Source organism: Acipenser ruthenus, chromosome 14, assembly GCF_902713425.1.
Source record: "Acipenser ruthenus chromosome 14, fAciRut3.2 maternal haplotype, whole genome shotgun sequence".
In the NCBI taxonomy this organism is placed as follows: domain Eukaryota; kingdom Metazoa; phylum Chordata; class Actinopteri; order Acipenseriformes; family Acipenseridae; genus Acipenser; species Acipenser ruthenus.
Window position 1 is genome coordinate 14,216,399 of NC_081202.1, and position 15,227 is coordinate 14,231,625.

Sequence of the window (15,227 nt, forward strand, 5' to 3'; positions counted from 1 at the left end):
AGCACAGGTTTTGAACAGGTGTTTTGTATGGTACGATTGATGTTGCATTTAACCAGCAATTCCCAATACTAGTTGCTACTCTGTAAAGAAGAAAACCAGGCTGAGTCTTATAGTGAATTAGGTATACAATTTATTTAAATAGAAATTAGTCTCTAGTTGCCCTGTTTAAGAACGTCAAAATGTAAGAAAGTTCTGGACCATGTAGAACTTGGATTCCCTTGGACAATAACCGACAATGATCAAATTCTCTGCATTTACGAGGCAACTCTTTTGAGTTGCACATTTCAACAAACAAAATACATTTCTTGCACACTATAAAACAGGAAGTTATATTCTATTCCTAGAACAGTTTATCTACTAACTTGATAGCATTTACTACAGTTAATTTCTCGAGTCATAAAGTATTTAATATTAGATATGCTGAATACTTATCGATTTCCATATAAATAAGTCAATCTTTGTAGATGAATACTGCAGCTCTATGGATCTGAAATTCCTATGAAAGAAGACGGTACTTTGCTGTATGCATTGTATTGCGTAGGCTCGCAATAAACAAATATTTATTTTCAAATGGAGATCAGCTTGTTGAGCTTGTTCTTCAGAACAGTTCAGCTTCCATTTCTCCCTCAGCAGTCCTTCTGATTTGTCAAAGGTCAAAGACTTGTTCCTTGTGTGGAGAGCTCTCTCTTGCCTGGAGCGCTGTTCCTTCTGTGGGACACACTTCTAGTGTGGGGAGCTCATGGGCAGCACGTATACGAAGCTCTAAGTGTGTGGAGCTCATGGGCAGCATGTATAGGAAGCTCTCAGTGTGGGGAGCTCATGGGCAGCACGTGTGGGAAGCTCTCAGTGCGGGGAGCTCATGGGCAGCACATATGGGAAGCTCTGTGTGGGGAGCTCATGGGCAGCACGTATGGGAAGCTCTCAGTGTGGGGAGCTCTCTCTCTGTTCCTTCTGCGGGGAACTTGCTTAGTGTGGAAAAACTCTTGATTTGTGGAGAGCGCGCTCCATTTTAAAGTCGCGCGGCTGGTTTTGTGATTCCCACTTCCACCCTGTGATTGGTTAGTTTGGTAATTTTGGGCTGTGCCCGAGTCCACGTGGGGCATTTCTCATTGGTTGTTCAGAGACTGCCCATTGTTCTCAATTGGTCTGTGGTTTCAACCCCTGCCAGCTGTATTTATGAGGGGTACTGTTCTCTGTCCGAGGTGTCAAAGCACCCAAAACTGTCTAGCTTGCGGCGCCAAAGGATCCATTCAGCGATGGGGGAAGATCAAACACTTGTCCAGCAGTTAGTTTATGAATCTTTTTAAAAGCACTCTTTGTCAGTGGGGATTTTGTAACGAGAAAAGAAGTAGACACAGAGAATGGCTTAGGACCCCCCTCTATATTTCAATTCTGTTAATTTCATACATAGAATGATATTATGTTCCACTCTAACGCTACTGTGTAAACAATTAGGAACTCATGACTGTAGGTCTTGTGTAACACACCAATTTTATCTGTATGGCTAGTTCACTGCTAGCTTTGAGATTTATTGTTTTTGAATGCCTACCCTAAAAGTACAGTCACTTTGAAACACCATATCAAATAATAAGTAAATTAGCATGTACATACTTTTTTTATCTAAAGGGAGTCCCATTCTTAAATGACTGTTGCAAAGTGCTGAATTGTAAGATTTCTAGTCCTAAGACGTGCATAGCACTGCCAGCTCTGCTGGCTCAGAGAAATAACTGCAAGGGATTTAAACACAAAGATTTAAATGACTGAGGTTTTAGATCCACTGCAGGTTAGATTAATTGAATAGACCCTATTGTGTTTGTACACATCTACATGTTCTTAGTCAGCATTGGTTATTGTCTTTTCAGATATTATACATACCAAAGCATGACGAAAGTAAAATATTATTTACTAATTTATCCCTAAGGGAGAGGCCCAAGATCAGTTTTCATTTTTCTCATAGTGATTGCTAGCGAGTAATACAGTGGCTTAAGGCCATTATTTCTGGCCATGAAAAATGAACACTTCATCGCTAGCACCGCAGGGTATTGATTTTTATTACGCTTGCTGAAGTATGATTGCAAATTGTTATTGTTTTTTATTAAGGGAAACTTTGGAGACTGAGGAAACAGCACATGTGTAAGTCGACCACTTAAAAAAAAAACAAAAAAAAACAGCTTCATAGGGACATTGCTCAGATTGTAAGCTGTTTTTAAAATGTTTTGTTTTGGTTTGCCACGTGAATAGAATACTATGCTGTACACAGTATTGTGTATCGTAAGTGACTATTTCCATGAGGAACAACAACACATTTAAGTGAGTTCCTCTGAATTGCTATTTTTTGATTTACTTAAAAGTGACTTAACTGAAAGATGTATGTGTTATTTCTTCGAATTTCCTGTTTGTGCGAATTATTTTGGAGCCCTGCCAGGGAATAAAAAAAATCAAAAAATCAAATGCCCTAGTTTGAACAGCTGGGTGTAAAGGATATTGGTGAATGCATTAACTTGCATCCACATTAGCGCCTATGTGCTGTGTTTTAGGGTTGCTTGGGGAGTACAGATCCTATGATGCATTTTGAGTTGCCATAGTGCTCATGCAAAAACATGCACTATCCTTGCAGACAAAACGTGGAGGTCTTGAAAGCGGTGGATAGTGCACTACTGTACAAGAAAAAGAAAGATGTTGCTGCAGCTTTCAACATCCCCATGAACACTTTGTGAGCCATTAAAAAAAAGGTTACAATAATACAGGCTTATGAACAGCAAACTGTGGATGAAAGTCATCAGTGTTTCTAATTTGCTTAATATCCTGATATTGCTTTTGTGGTTTAAAATACCTGTGATCAGAATGGGACATGCAGGTCTCAAGTGCAGTTCATTTGCAACGTATACTTTTTAAAAGTTCACTTACAGCTGTATTTTCAATAAAATGCACAATACTTTTAAATGTATAATACTGTTCATTGTTCTAGTAACAAGAATTGACTGTAGGTGGTTGAAATTATAGACACCTCCTTCAGTAAGTAAGGAAAACATTGCTGGAGTGCAGAATGAGGAATTGGGAAACCTGCAGCATATTCAGTTGTGTTTCCATGGCAGTTGTTACTACAGTGCTTAATAAGACCTTTAGAGAAAACAGGGAGAAATTAAGGGCCCTATTCACAAAATCACTGCATTTTTTTCATTGTCACCAAATAGTTTTACCATGAGCACATGAGGTGAGAAATAAAAAAGTGCTTCTGGACCGTTTCTGTCAATTTTTCTAAGGTAATTTAAAAAAGTGCCAAGCTCACTTGGGCCAATATAACTCCTTCTTCCAGTAAAACAAATGATTTTGGACTTGAGCAATTTGGCTGATGTGGCCCATTTCCAGAAGCTCCGTGTTAGAATGATTTCTGACAGCTAGGCAGAACACGTATGTTAAATTTCCTGGCATATACACAAGGTGTCTGTCCGTTACACTCTACATGGTGAGCACGATAACTGCCTTGATTTTGCACCAAACTTTTATTATACATTCCTAGCCTATAGACGTTTCGGCTTGCATTTGGCTATAATTCAATAAACTCTTGATTTTATACAAATATTTTTAACCTGTACAGTCACTCTTTCATGTTCTGACCTTAGGCAGTCCAAAAGCAGCATCATCACTTTAAGACATATGCATGTAATGTGCATTCACAGAATTTGGAGGCGTAGAGAGGACAGGTTAGTGAAGTTACATTGGGGTCTACAGTATAAAGTAACATTGACTGCAAATAAAGCTGCATTGTCCAAGAGTCACCACCCAGCCCTCAGGCAATTTCTGAACGCAAGGTGGTCACTCATAGTTGGTGGAGCTATCCCCAGATCTTATGAAATTAGTTAAAGTCAAAGATCAATGAATCAAACTGTATTTAAAAAAAAACGCATAGCGTTGTTTCTGGGTTGTGGGGAAACTCTATACAGATATATATATATATATATATACAGACGTGCTCAAATTTGTTGGTACCCCTCCACAAAAAACGAAGAATGCACAATTTTCTCTGAAATAACTTGAAACTGACAAAAGTAATTGGCATCCACCATTGTTTATTCCATATTTAATAGAAATCAGACCTTTTTTGATTTTTATTCAACATAATATTGTAAATAAGAAAACAAATGAAAATGGCATGGACAAAAATGATGGGACCGCTAACCTAATATTTGGTTGCACAACCTTTAGAGGCAATCACTGCAATCAAACGTTTTCTGTAGCTCTCAATGAGACTTCTGCACCTGTTAACAGGTAGTTTGGCCCACTCTTCCTGAGCAAACTGCTCCAGCTGTCTCAGGTTTGATGGGTGCCTTCTCCAGACTGCAAGTTTCAGCTCTTTCCATAGATGTTCGATAGGATTCATAGAAGGCCACTTCAGAATAGTCCAATGTTTTGTTCTTATCCATTCTTGGGTGCTTTTAGCTGTGTGTTTTGGGTCATTATCCTGTTGGAGGACCCATGACCTGCGACTGAGACAGAGCTTTCTGACACTGGGCAGTACGTTTCGCTCCAGAATGCCTTGATAGTCTTGAGATTTCATTGTGCCCTGCACAGATTCAAGGCACCCTGTGCCAGGTGCAGCAAAGCAGCCCCAAAACATAACCGAGCCTCCTCCATGTTTCACTGTAGGTATGGTGTTCTTTTCTTTGAAAGTATCATTTTTTCGTCTGTGAACATAGAGCTGATGTGACTTGCCAAAAAGCTCTAGTTGTGACTCATCTGTCCAAAGGACATGCTCCCAGAAAAATTGTGGCTTGTCAATATGCATTTTAGCAAATTCTAGTCTGGCTTTTTTATGTTTTTCTGTCAAAAGTGGAGTTCTGGGTCTTCTTCCATGGAGCCCACTTTCGCTCAAAAAGCAATGGATGGTGCGATCAGAAACTGGCGTACCTTCACCTTGGAGTTCAGCTTGTATCTCTTTGGCAGTTATCCTTGGTTCTTTTTCTACCATTCGCACTATCCTTCTGTTCACTCTGGGGTCGATTTTCCTCTTGCGGCCGCGCCCAGGGAGGTTGGCTACAGTTCCATGGACCTTAAACTTCTTAATAATATTTGCAACTGTTGTCACAGGAACATCAAGCTGCTTGGAGATGGTCTTGTAGCCTTTACCTTTACCATGCTTGTCTATTATTTTCTTTCTGATCTCCTCAGACAACTCTCTCCTTTGCTTTCTCTGGTCCATGTTCAGTGTGGTGCACACAATGATACCAAACAGCACAGTGACTACTTTACTCCATTTAAATAGGCTGAATGACTGATTACAAGACTGGAGACATGTGTGATACTAATTAAAGAAACTAATTAGTTTGAAATATCACTATAATCCAATTATTTATTATCTTTTCTAAGGGGTACCAACAAATGTGTCCAGGCCATTTTAGAATATCTTTGTAGAATAAGCAATAATTCATCTCTTTTCACAGCTTCTTTGCTTTATTCTATGACATACCAAAGGCATGCAAGTATACATGATAAAATAGCTTTTAATTTCATCACTTTTCAGGGGGAATGAAGCATTATTTCAATGAGCTGTAAGGGTACCAACAAATTTGAGCACGTCTGTATATATATATATATATATATATATATATATATATATATATATATATATATATATATATGTTCAACCAGAAGTTGCATTTATATTTCCTGAAGCCTGCAGGGAGAGAGATGACAAAGGGAGAGAGGCATTGCATTCAGTTTAAAGTGCATTATTGAATATTAGGGTTATCCACATGTCTTACAGACTTTGAGAAAGACAACACTTTGAAGCTTATATTACTTAAAAGGTGGAATTTCTGTTTGTGGTCATCAGTATCACCCAAATAGCATAGGCTGCAGTGACATACCATAAAAGGGATATTTTCCTTAATGAACTACTTTTTTTTTTTTTATTACCCATTGGGTATATATTATTTTGCCCTGTTAAACATTAAACTGAGAAGAACTACATGGTTCAGCTGGAGAATGCCAATGCATGGTAAGATGTCCAAATCACAATTAAAAATGTAACAATATCATTGATTCTCGTAACAAACAAAATGATTGAGGTGTCACCCAGCAAAGAGGTGTTGGTAAGCAAGCCATGATTCCCTTTCTTTAATTACATTTTGTCATCTCAATCATTATACACTTATCTGTTTTGTTGTGAAGTTCGGTGGTTGGAAAAAAGGGATTATGAAAAGATGAAAATGTAATTAAGCCTCTCCAATGTGCCGTTTCAAGTCTAACAGCAATCATGTTGTGTTAGAACAGAGTCCCAGGGACGACAAGGACAGCAGCAGCCTTTATTGCTTTGGCTAACAGTGATGCTTGGTGAATTTATAAGTATACATCATTCATCTTTACATGCTTAACATAGGGGTTTCGATTGGGTTTATACACCCTTTTGCCATTTTTGTCTTGCATTATCTTCAAAGGGAGTGAATTGTTATTAGCATATTAATGAGATGTGTAGTTTAAGGTGGTACCTCTTTCAGCCACGTAACAGGTAGAACCTGGAGACAGAAATCTATTTAGTTTGTCTCAGTCTCATCCAGCAAAGATTGAAGAGTACATTCATTTCAGTGAAATACATAAAAATGTTATTACAGAATTAAACAATGGCTTAAAACAGTTAAGCATACTAACAATGAAAGCCTATGCTACTTTTTGCTGTAATTTGATTATTTACACACAATAATTACTAATTACTAACACACATATTTGTGTCTTCTTTAAAACTGGATTTGTGTCTCTGTCATGTTTCTGCTTAATGGCAACATCAAATCACATTTCCTAGAGTATTTGTAATGTTAAAACAATACATTTCCATCTGGTGTAAGTTTGGTCTATGTCTTGTGTCTTTGTTAAATAACACAGAGCGAGGAATTGTGGGTGCCATAAAGCAAACCCCCATTACCCACACTGTAATGTTGAAGTCAATACTGGCAACTGTGCTGTGCATGCAACAATAGCGATTTGAGACATCTTTGGCTATGAAAGGCGCTATGAGTCCAAGATTGTTGTTATTTTTGGACATTCAGAGTGTTTACAGTATTTTTGTGTTTGATGTTGTATGTGGCGTATTAATGTTGGGATTGCACAACCACTTCACATGCAGATTAAAATGGATATTTGTATGGGGCACGGGAAGTGCACACTTAGTTCACGTGCTGGGATTCAAGTGAATGCTTAATTAGTAATTGAATCCCAGCACAGTTGTATATGTAGATGCACGAGTCACTCATTCTGGGTTGTTGCGTTCAGGGCGGAACGAGATGTGAGTCGTAAGATAAGAGAGTCAATACTAAAACAATTGCTACACATGCTGGTATAACACCAGTGCGATAATTGTTTGTTCCATGTCTGTTTGTTTTGTTTGTCTGTTTTGGTCATCGTGCCTTTTGCTTTGTTCAGTGTTCTTCCTGGCCTGACGTCACCCCCTACACCCCCCCAAACCAAATAATAATCCCTGTGTTGTGATTCTCATTGGGGAACAGTAACATACTATACTACAGTGCAGTGAAGACTTGATTTTGTATAATATAATACAGTAGCTTTACACCATTATATTTGCAAAAAAATGCAAATGTGTAATTTATTGTATTGATTAACTTAATATCTTGTAAACAACTGTGGTGCGGTTTTGGTTTATTTCCCAGTGGTCCAGCAGCTGATGTTCTTTCTATACTTGTAATGCACCCCAGGTCTGAACTTCAAACTACATATAAAAATGAATCAGGCTATTCACCTGCAATTGGTAACTGACTTATTATATGGGAGTTCACAGAGCTGCAAGCTTCCAAGCCTACAGCTATTCGTCTTATACAGGGGAGGACTGGGAGGACACTCAATGGAAAATAGAATGCATTTTTAGACTGTTGACTTCATGTAAACCATAACCCGGTGTAATAAAAGATGGGCAAACTGCGTATACACCAATGCCCAAACTGGATTTTGGGTTTCTTTTTTTGTTTATAAAAAAATAAAAAAAACTGTCGGCATGATCACGTTTTGCATGGAATTCACTGGCATAAAAAGCGTGACCTGTGGTAAAAAAACAAGGTCATGGCATTGTAATGTTACCCAAAGATGTTACCCAAGGATGGGATCATGTAGAATGTAACAGTGAGTCAGGAGGAAGTAGCAAATACAGAGGGGTGTCTCTCCCATGCAGGGTTAACAACTGGCTTCAGAATTTACGGACACTTTAAGCCAGGTCAGGTTTTTTAACTCGCCTCTCTAACCGCGTAAATTGCATGAGCAGCTTCAATAAATGTGTTAAATTGTTTAATTGCGGTGGCAATTCTATCCGGAGAGCATCATAACATGTATTAAAATCATATTGCTTAAAATGTTATATGGTAAACAATATGTATCAAAATAGTGCAATTCTGTTGTTATAGAGCACTATGCACTCACCTGCACTCTTTCTCGTTTAACCTTGGGGTTAAGTTTCTATTAAGTAATACTTATTTCTGCTTCGCACAGTCCCGCCTCAATCAGACAAATATAGCAAATCAGCAAGCTGTATAGGTCTGATTGATGGAAACGATTCTCACAGGAAATAATTCTCGCCCCCAGACAGGTGTGTGCTTTTAGTAATACAATTACATTCCTTTAGTGACAGCTCACGCAATTTACACTCACGTTCAATAAAATCAATTAATTCTCGGTTAGAGAGGCGAGTTAAAAAACCTGATCTGGCTTAAAGTGTCCATAAATTCTGGAACCAGTTGGCAACAATGCTCCCATGGGTAAACAAGATTGATCCCTACCCAATTACGATTAGGAGCTCTTTTAATGCATTTTTATATAGAATTAATTTTTTTTTATACATAGAACAGATAATAGGCTTTTTACTTTATTTTTAGTTCTTGTAGAAAATGGCCATAATCGTAACAGACACTTGTGTGATTCAAGTGCTCGGCAAACCCCAAAGGTTTATAATAGCAAAGTGAATTGAGAGTTTTACCTTATAGGTGACAATTAGTTTCCTTACACTGCAATTCACCTAGCGATCTGGAGGAATTAAGATCAAATGGTGACAAGGTACCTTTAGTGATGATGATATACAAAGACCAAAAATAATAAGTATTTATGAAGTGTGCTTTAAAATAGTAACTACAGAGTTTCACATGAAATATGTGCTTGTTAGAAAGAAGCTGCACTGCTTGACATTTACAGAGCTTCTGCGATTACATTTTCAAAATATGACATTTGAACAATATATGTAATTAATGTTAGAAAATGGTACTGTATTTGGATTCTAACCACCCTGTAATGGTGGTTCTGGGATACATGAAGCTTGGAAAATCTAAAATCTCTTGGTGTTGCTAAGTGAATACGACATAGCAGGCACAGACTGTGTTGTGAACATTCTTCATGCTGTAAGTGCACAATCAAATTATGTTCACATTCACATTTGTGGGGTTTATATTGATTTGAGAGAATTTCTGATAACAGACAGACATAGCTAGTTGAATAAAACCTTTATTTTTTTTTTTTTCAAAACACAGACACATTCAATTAGTTCAATCAGTTTTGTTAGTTTGTTTTGTTCCCACATTATTTTTCAGTAAGTCACATACTGACTCTTGTACTTACTTGTAACTCATCTATAACCGGTAATCACTTTAATTATGCATTACCAACATTAATTTGAATCTCTTTTTTTTGTTAAAAGACAAACAATTGCTGAAATGCAGGTCAGTTTAAAGTTACAACCTGTCTTCCAATGCAAACAGTAAAGGCTTTTAACCTTTGCAAAAATTGAAATGGAAGATAACATGTGCCAGAGGGAGCATTGACACAGAAAGAGAAGAGAGGAGTCTGTGGAATACAAAACAAAAGGCAATCGAGAGTAACAGTTTAAAGTCCAGCCTGCATGAAAATTCAGTATGAACCTTGTGTACTGCAATATGAAGATATATGTCTTTGCACTATGTTATACATAAATAGATTTTGATAAATAACAGTATTATATTAAATTGTGTGTACATATTATGGATTATATTTAGCAAATATAGCAAGGGCAAAAACAAAAGGAATAAAGCTATTCCAATGATATAAAACTAACAAGAAACAACTTAAAAAAGTCAAAGACATAAATGTTTGTTTTATACCGTTAAAATTGTTTTCCAACTTTAAAATAAAATGCATTTGCTCTTACACTTGCACTTGAATTATAATTGTCTGTTTATTGATCACCTGCACCTGCACACTGTTAACCACTTTGCCACAGTGTCCCAAGGACATCCAAAGTCTGGTTAAATGAGGCCCTATATGTGAATAGTGTAATTACTGTTTAACTCCATGTATACTTACAAATACTTACGAAGTACCATGTGCTGGTTTTATTTTTACACTGATAATATTTTAGAACCACCAACAGCGTAGATCGGTTATTTTCAACAGCTTATAGATACTGTATTGAAAAATAAACAGGAAACATGATGTGAATTTGTAAAACATTGGTTTAAAAAAAACTAAAACATAGTGCTAGTGAGCAACTATATGATATGAGTGAATTAATGGTTTTCAAAGAGTAGTGGTAGTGCTTGACAGTTTCACCATTAGCAAAAGTTTTAATTAAAATGAATAAGCTGCAAAAAGTAGGATTAAAGTAGAATACTTTCTTTTTTGTTATGAGAAACCTTGGAGATTTGGTCTTTAGTCCGAAATGTGGTACAGCATATACTATTCCTTATAAGCAAGAGACCTCCATTCTTAGTGTTGTCAATTAATCGCAGTTAGCACGTTAATCAGCCTCTGTCTTGACCCTTTCAGCACACCCGTAATTCATTCCCTGCGGCACTATTTTAATATACTCGAGCACATGCAACGCAATGAGTGCAATCATTGTTTGAATAGAAAGTTAGTCACTGAAGGACTTATGAATGGGAAGTTCTTTTTTTAACTTTCTGACAGTCCATTGGATAGAAAGACATCTGTTAGTTCCAGTATCACAAAATGCATCTAGTCTGCTGTACTACCTCTGTGCTGTAAACACGCCTTCAATACACTTTCTATCAGTTCTTCTGTTACAGGCAGCAACAACAGAACAACAAATGAAAACACGTCAGTTTCGATACAGTACTTTTTTAATTCAGGATTTCTGCAAGTCTGTGAATCAAGCTACATCATGTCAGTACAATACAGGGTGTCCCACTTGAAAGAAGACAAGCATTGAATTGGCAACAGAACTGGCAGAAGGCACAGGTGTCATTGTCCATCAAATCATCAGTATGAAGGTCACTCTTGAAATCTGGACTTAAAGGATGTGTTGCAGTAAGAATACCTCTGTTAAGAAAGGGGAACCAGAAACACAGAAATTGGACTATGGAACAATGGTCAAAGGTGCATTGGACTGTTGCTAGATGGACATCGACACCTGTACCTTCTGCCAGTTCTGTTGTCAATTCAACGCTTGTCTTCTTTCTATTCCTTAAGGATATTATCTTCAAGTATTGCTTATCCTTGTTAGGCAGCTTTTTGGGTCTTCCAGTCCTGGGTTTGTCAATTACAGATGATGTTTCTTTGTACTTGTTGAATATGCTTTGGATACCACACCTTGAAAATCAAGTGATGCGAGCTATTTCACTAAATGTTTTTCCTACTTTGTGCAAGTCAAGGTTGTTATAATAGTAGAAAACACTAGTGGAGGCTTTGAGTAAACTGTTGATGCTCATAATGCATCAGAGTAGAAAAATGCAACATATATATATATATATATATATATATATATATATATATACTGTATATAGATAGATAGATAGATAGATAGATAGATAGATAGATAGATGTACATAAAAGATAAATAAATGATGAAATGTTATTCAGAGGTGCCGAGGAGGATGCTCTGGAGATCCTGACATCCCTTAGTGTATGTTATGGGTCCTGATGGGCTGACATTTAATATGTGCATACATGCCCGTACATTCCCACCCTACAGTATAAAATCATTATTCACTTTATGTTTTATGCACCGGCACAGAGTCAGAGCACATTTCTGCAGGAGCAGTGTTTAATTTAACTGTGTGTCTCTGCTGCTGTGATTTTTAGTTTTTATCGGATGGGGGTATTTCAAAGGCTTTGCGCTCATACTACAGTAGTTACACAGACTTGTAATCTCCATTTGACTCACTCAGAATCACTCAGAGCCACATACAATGTGGCCTGTTAACTAGGCCCAGACACCTCACTGACAGAAAGCAGTCTGATTAAATTTGCCAAAGGCACTGTTAAGGATTCCCATTGCAGTAGTCAAAAACACCACAATGTATTCTGACCCACCAAATAACAAACAAACAGCATTTATAGCTGTACATTTGCAGAATGTGCACCTTTTTTTCTGAAAGGTAAAAATGCAATTGTTCTAAACAATGGCTAATCAAAAGCCCACTCTAATTAGGATCCTCCCTGGTGTTTTAAATATATTTACTGGCCAAAATCAGATTTGAATGATCTCAGCTAGGTATAGATCCTCTGTTGTTAAGAGAATACACTCCAAGACGTGTTAAACTAGATTCACAACACAGACAAAAAAGGCAGCATTAAATATAGAGACTGATTAGAGGATGAAGGGAGTAGACATACTGTATCTCAGCTAGTTTCACAGTGTTTTCTTTGTATAGAAAATGTGGTACAAATTGTGTATCTGGCTCGGTTAACCAAACTTCTTTTTGAATACTCAACAACTCTATCACTGTGTTACCAGATTATACATGATACAGTGATTAAGCTCATTCATCTAATTTTACTTGCTCAGCGAATTTACATTTGAAACTGTCATTATAGCTTTGCCTCCTTGGTATTTAAACGCTTCAGTGTCTGATGATTTAAAGTTGTTCATATTTGTGAAAAAGGTCCATGATTGTGAACATTCTTGAAGCTGAGATGTAAAAATTATGTTGCCTAAACTTACAGATACCCAAATTGCATATTCACTTATTCCAATGCCTTCAGTCAAAAACAAGTCAAGATTCAGAACACTTGTCTTATTTGTCTCTCTTTGTCATTCTTGATCAAACTAGCTGTGCAGGACATATTACACACCATGCCCAAAGTCTTGTTCTAGGTAAACCACCATTGCACAGACTGTGACCTCTGATTTGTTGGGTAAATGGAGGCAATGACCTACAGTATATTGTCAGCTGTTGGTAAAGTGCAAGCAAATAGCCCATCCCATAGTAAATGCATTGCATTGGCAAATTGCCCACAGTGCAATTTATATTCACAGCAGGCCCAATATCATCAAAACCACTTGGACAGATTTAATAAAACTTTACATGGACATTCATGGTGAAAACGACTGAAAAAAATAAATAAATAAAGTGTCTATCCTGGCTCTCTCTCCCCCTCTCTTTAATGCAGAGCATTTCTTAACAATCTTATCACAATAACACAAATACTGTATTACTTTAATCAGTTAAAATGTGGAAGTTGTGTTTTTCAAACATGTCTTTATAAAAAGAAACTTAACAACTTAAGCCAAAATGAAGCTGCCTTATTCTTGGTATTATGAATGTTTTGTTTGTGTTTCTCGATAGCTGTTTTATTTTCTTTGCCCTCCCTGTTGTTTCCCCCTATTTATCTCATGCTTATTCCATGTGTCCGTTTTATATTATTCTTTCATTCTAAATCAATTATCTTTCTTGCTTTCTCATGTATTCTTATTTATCTGCTTTTTAATAATATCTTTCAATCTCAACTTATTTTCACCTTTTGTCATATTGGTATTTTTTTCCTTTATATGTGTTTTTTGCTTCATCTATTTTACTCAGTGTCCATCTGCCTGTACTTTATCTTCGCTTTTATCTCTTTACAGTTTTCTTTGGTCTTTTTCTCTTTCGATTTCTCCTTAATAATTTCATACTGCATGTGTTTTCTCTTTATGCTCTTTACTCTCTCTTGGTGTTCTTTTCTTCTTTTTATTTTTATTAATGTACTTTTTATTTCCCCCCCCCCACACGTTCCTCACCCTTTCTTCTGTTTCCCTCCCAGTGATGTGAAGCGAGTACTCTGAAGTGCACACAGACAAAATACACTAACAGAGCATGCCTCTGAGTCCAGCAGCAAGCAAACATGAGCCATCCGATCAGCAGCAGCAGCAGGAGGAGGTGCAGCAGTGTGCTACCAACGGCAACCAGGGGGACTCGGACAGCTCCAAAGAAGACATCATTTACGACACGATCCGGGCCACTGCTGAGAAACCACCCACTAGCCCCATGGAGAAACCCCTAGCCAACGCCGTCATCATCCGCATAGGGATCCCAGACCTGCAGCAAACTGTGAGTAATCCCCATACTCCTCTCTTTCTCTCCCCCTCCCTCTCTCTCCCCCTCCCTCTCACTGCCCTTCTAATAATACCCTGATTTTCATTAAAATAGCCGCAGCTGGCTTCGACAACTAAAAGGTGCTTAGGACTTGAGAAAAAGCTGAAACTTGATTTACAGTAAGAGAGGCTTCTTTAAAGAAAAAAGGAGAAGTGTTTATTTTTATAACTCTTTGAAATGCAGTTGCTTTGTTTGTACTTTTCTTTGTGTAAATATGAAAAACAAAAAAGCAAAAATGAATAAATACCCTAAATAGTTGATTACTGTTTCTTGTTGCTTTTTGTTTTGGAATATTTTTGGGTTGTTTGCATCTTTGGAATTCATTTGAATGTTGCTGCAGCACTCCTAAAATGCATCCGCTTTTGCAGAATGCTGCAGAATAATCAGATTAACTTATAGATTTCTTTAAGCATATTTGAACTTTATTGTCAAGCAGGACATGGGAGCATAGCTTTTTGGATGCCAGAACCAAATGTTGAGTTTTTTTTTTAAACAGAGTTAATTTTTATTAATAGCACAGGTGAAAAAGAAAAAATAAATCCTTGAATCAGGAATCATGCGAATCATATCATTAAACTGAGGGTTGAGTGTATAGATTCCTGAGTTATAAGATGAAGTTAAAACAGGTTGCCTTATAATTACAGTGGAATATTTTCTGTCATATGTCTGGGATAGCACTTATAATTAGAGAGGATTGCACACTTGTGTTATATCGAAGCAGGGAGCTCTAAAATACAAGCAGCATATATGAAAATGGCTGTTTTAAAAGGAGGAATAGCAGTTATGTATCAGTAGGAACATTTCCAACTTTCCAGTATCTAGTCTGATTAGTTTGATCCTGGGGGTTGCTCTTTTAAGTAAAATATGTAAAATCCTGGGTAATGGGGTTGA

At 37.1% G+C, this 15,227-nt stretch overlaps 1 protein-coding gene across 7 annotated transcripts in view; it reads left to right on the forward strand.

Moving 5' to 3' along the window:
- LOC117419752 (SH3 and multiple ankyrin repeat domains protein 3-like) overlaps positions 1-15,227 on the forward strand; it is a 276,153-nt gene that overhangs the window by 38,863 nt on the left and 222,063 nt on the right. For all 7 annotated transcript variants that reach the window (XR_009307250.1, XM_058985907.1, XM_058985911.1 and 4 more), the window contains one exon: positions 14,005-14,291. Coding sequence is in view for 6 of the 7 variants with exons in the window: in XM_058985907.1 (XP_058841890.1) it covers positions 14,058-14,291 (234 nt within the window). In the remaining variant the exon portion in view is untranslated. The remainder of the gene's footprint in view (positions 1-14,004; positions 14,292-15,227) is intronic.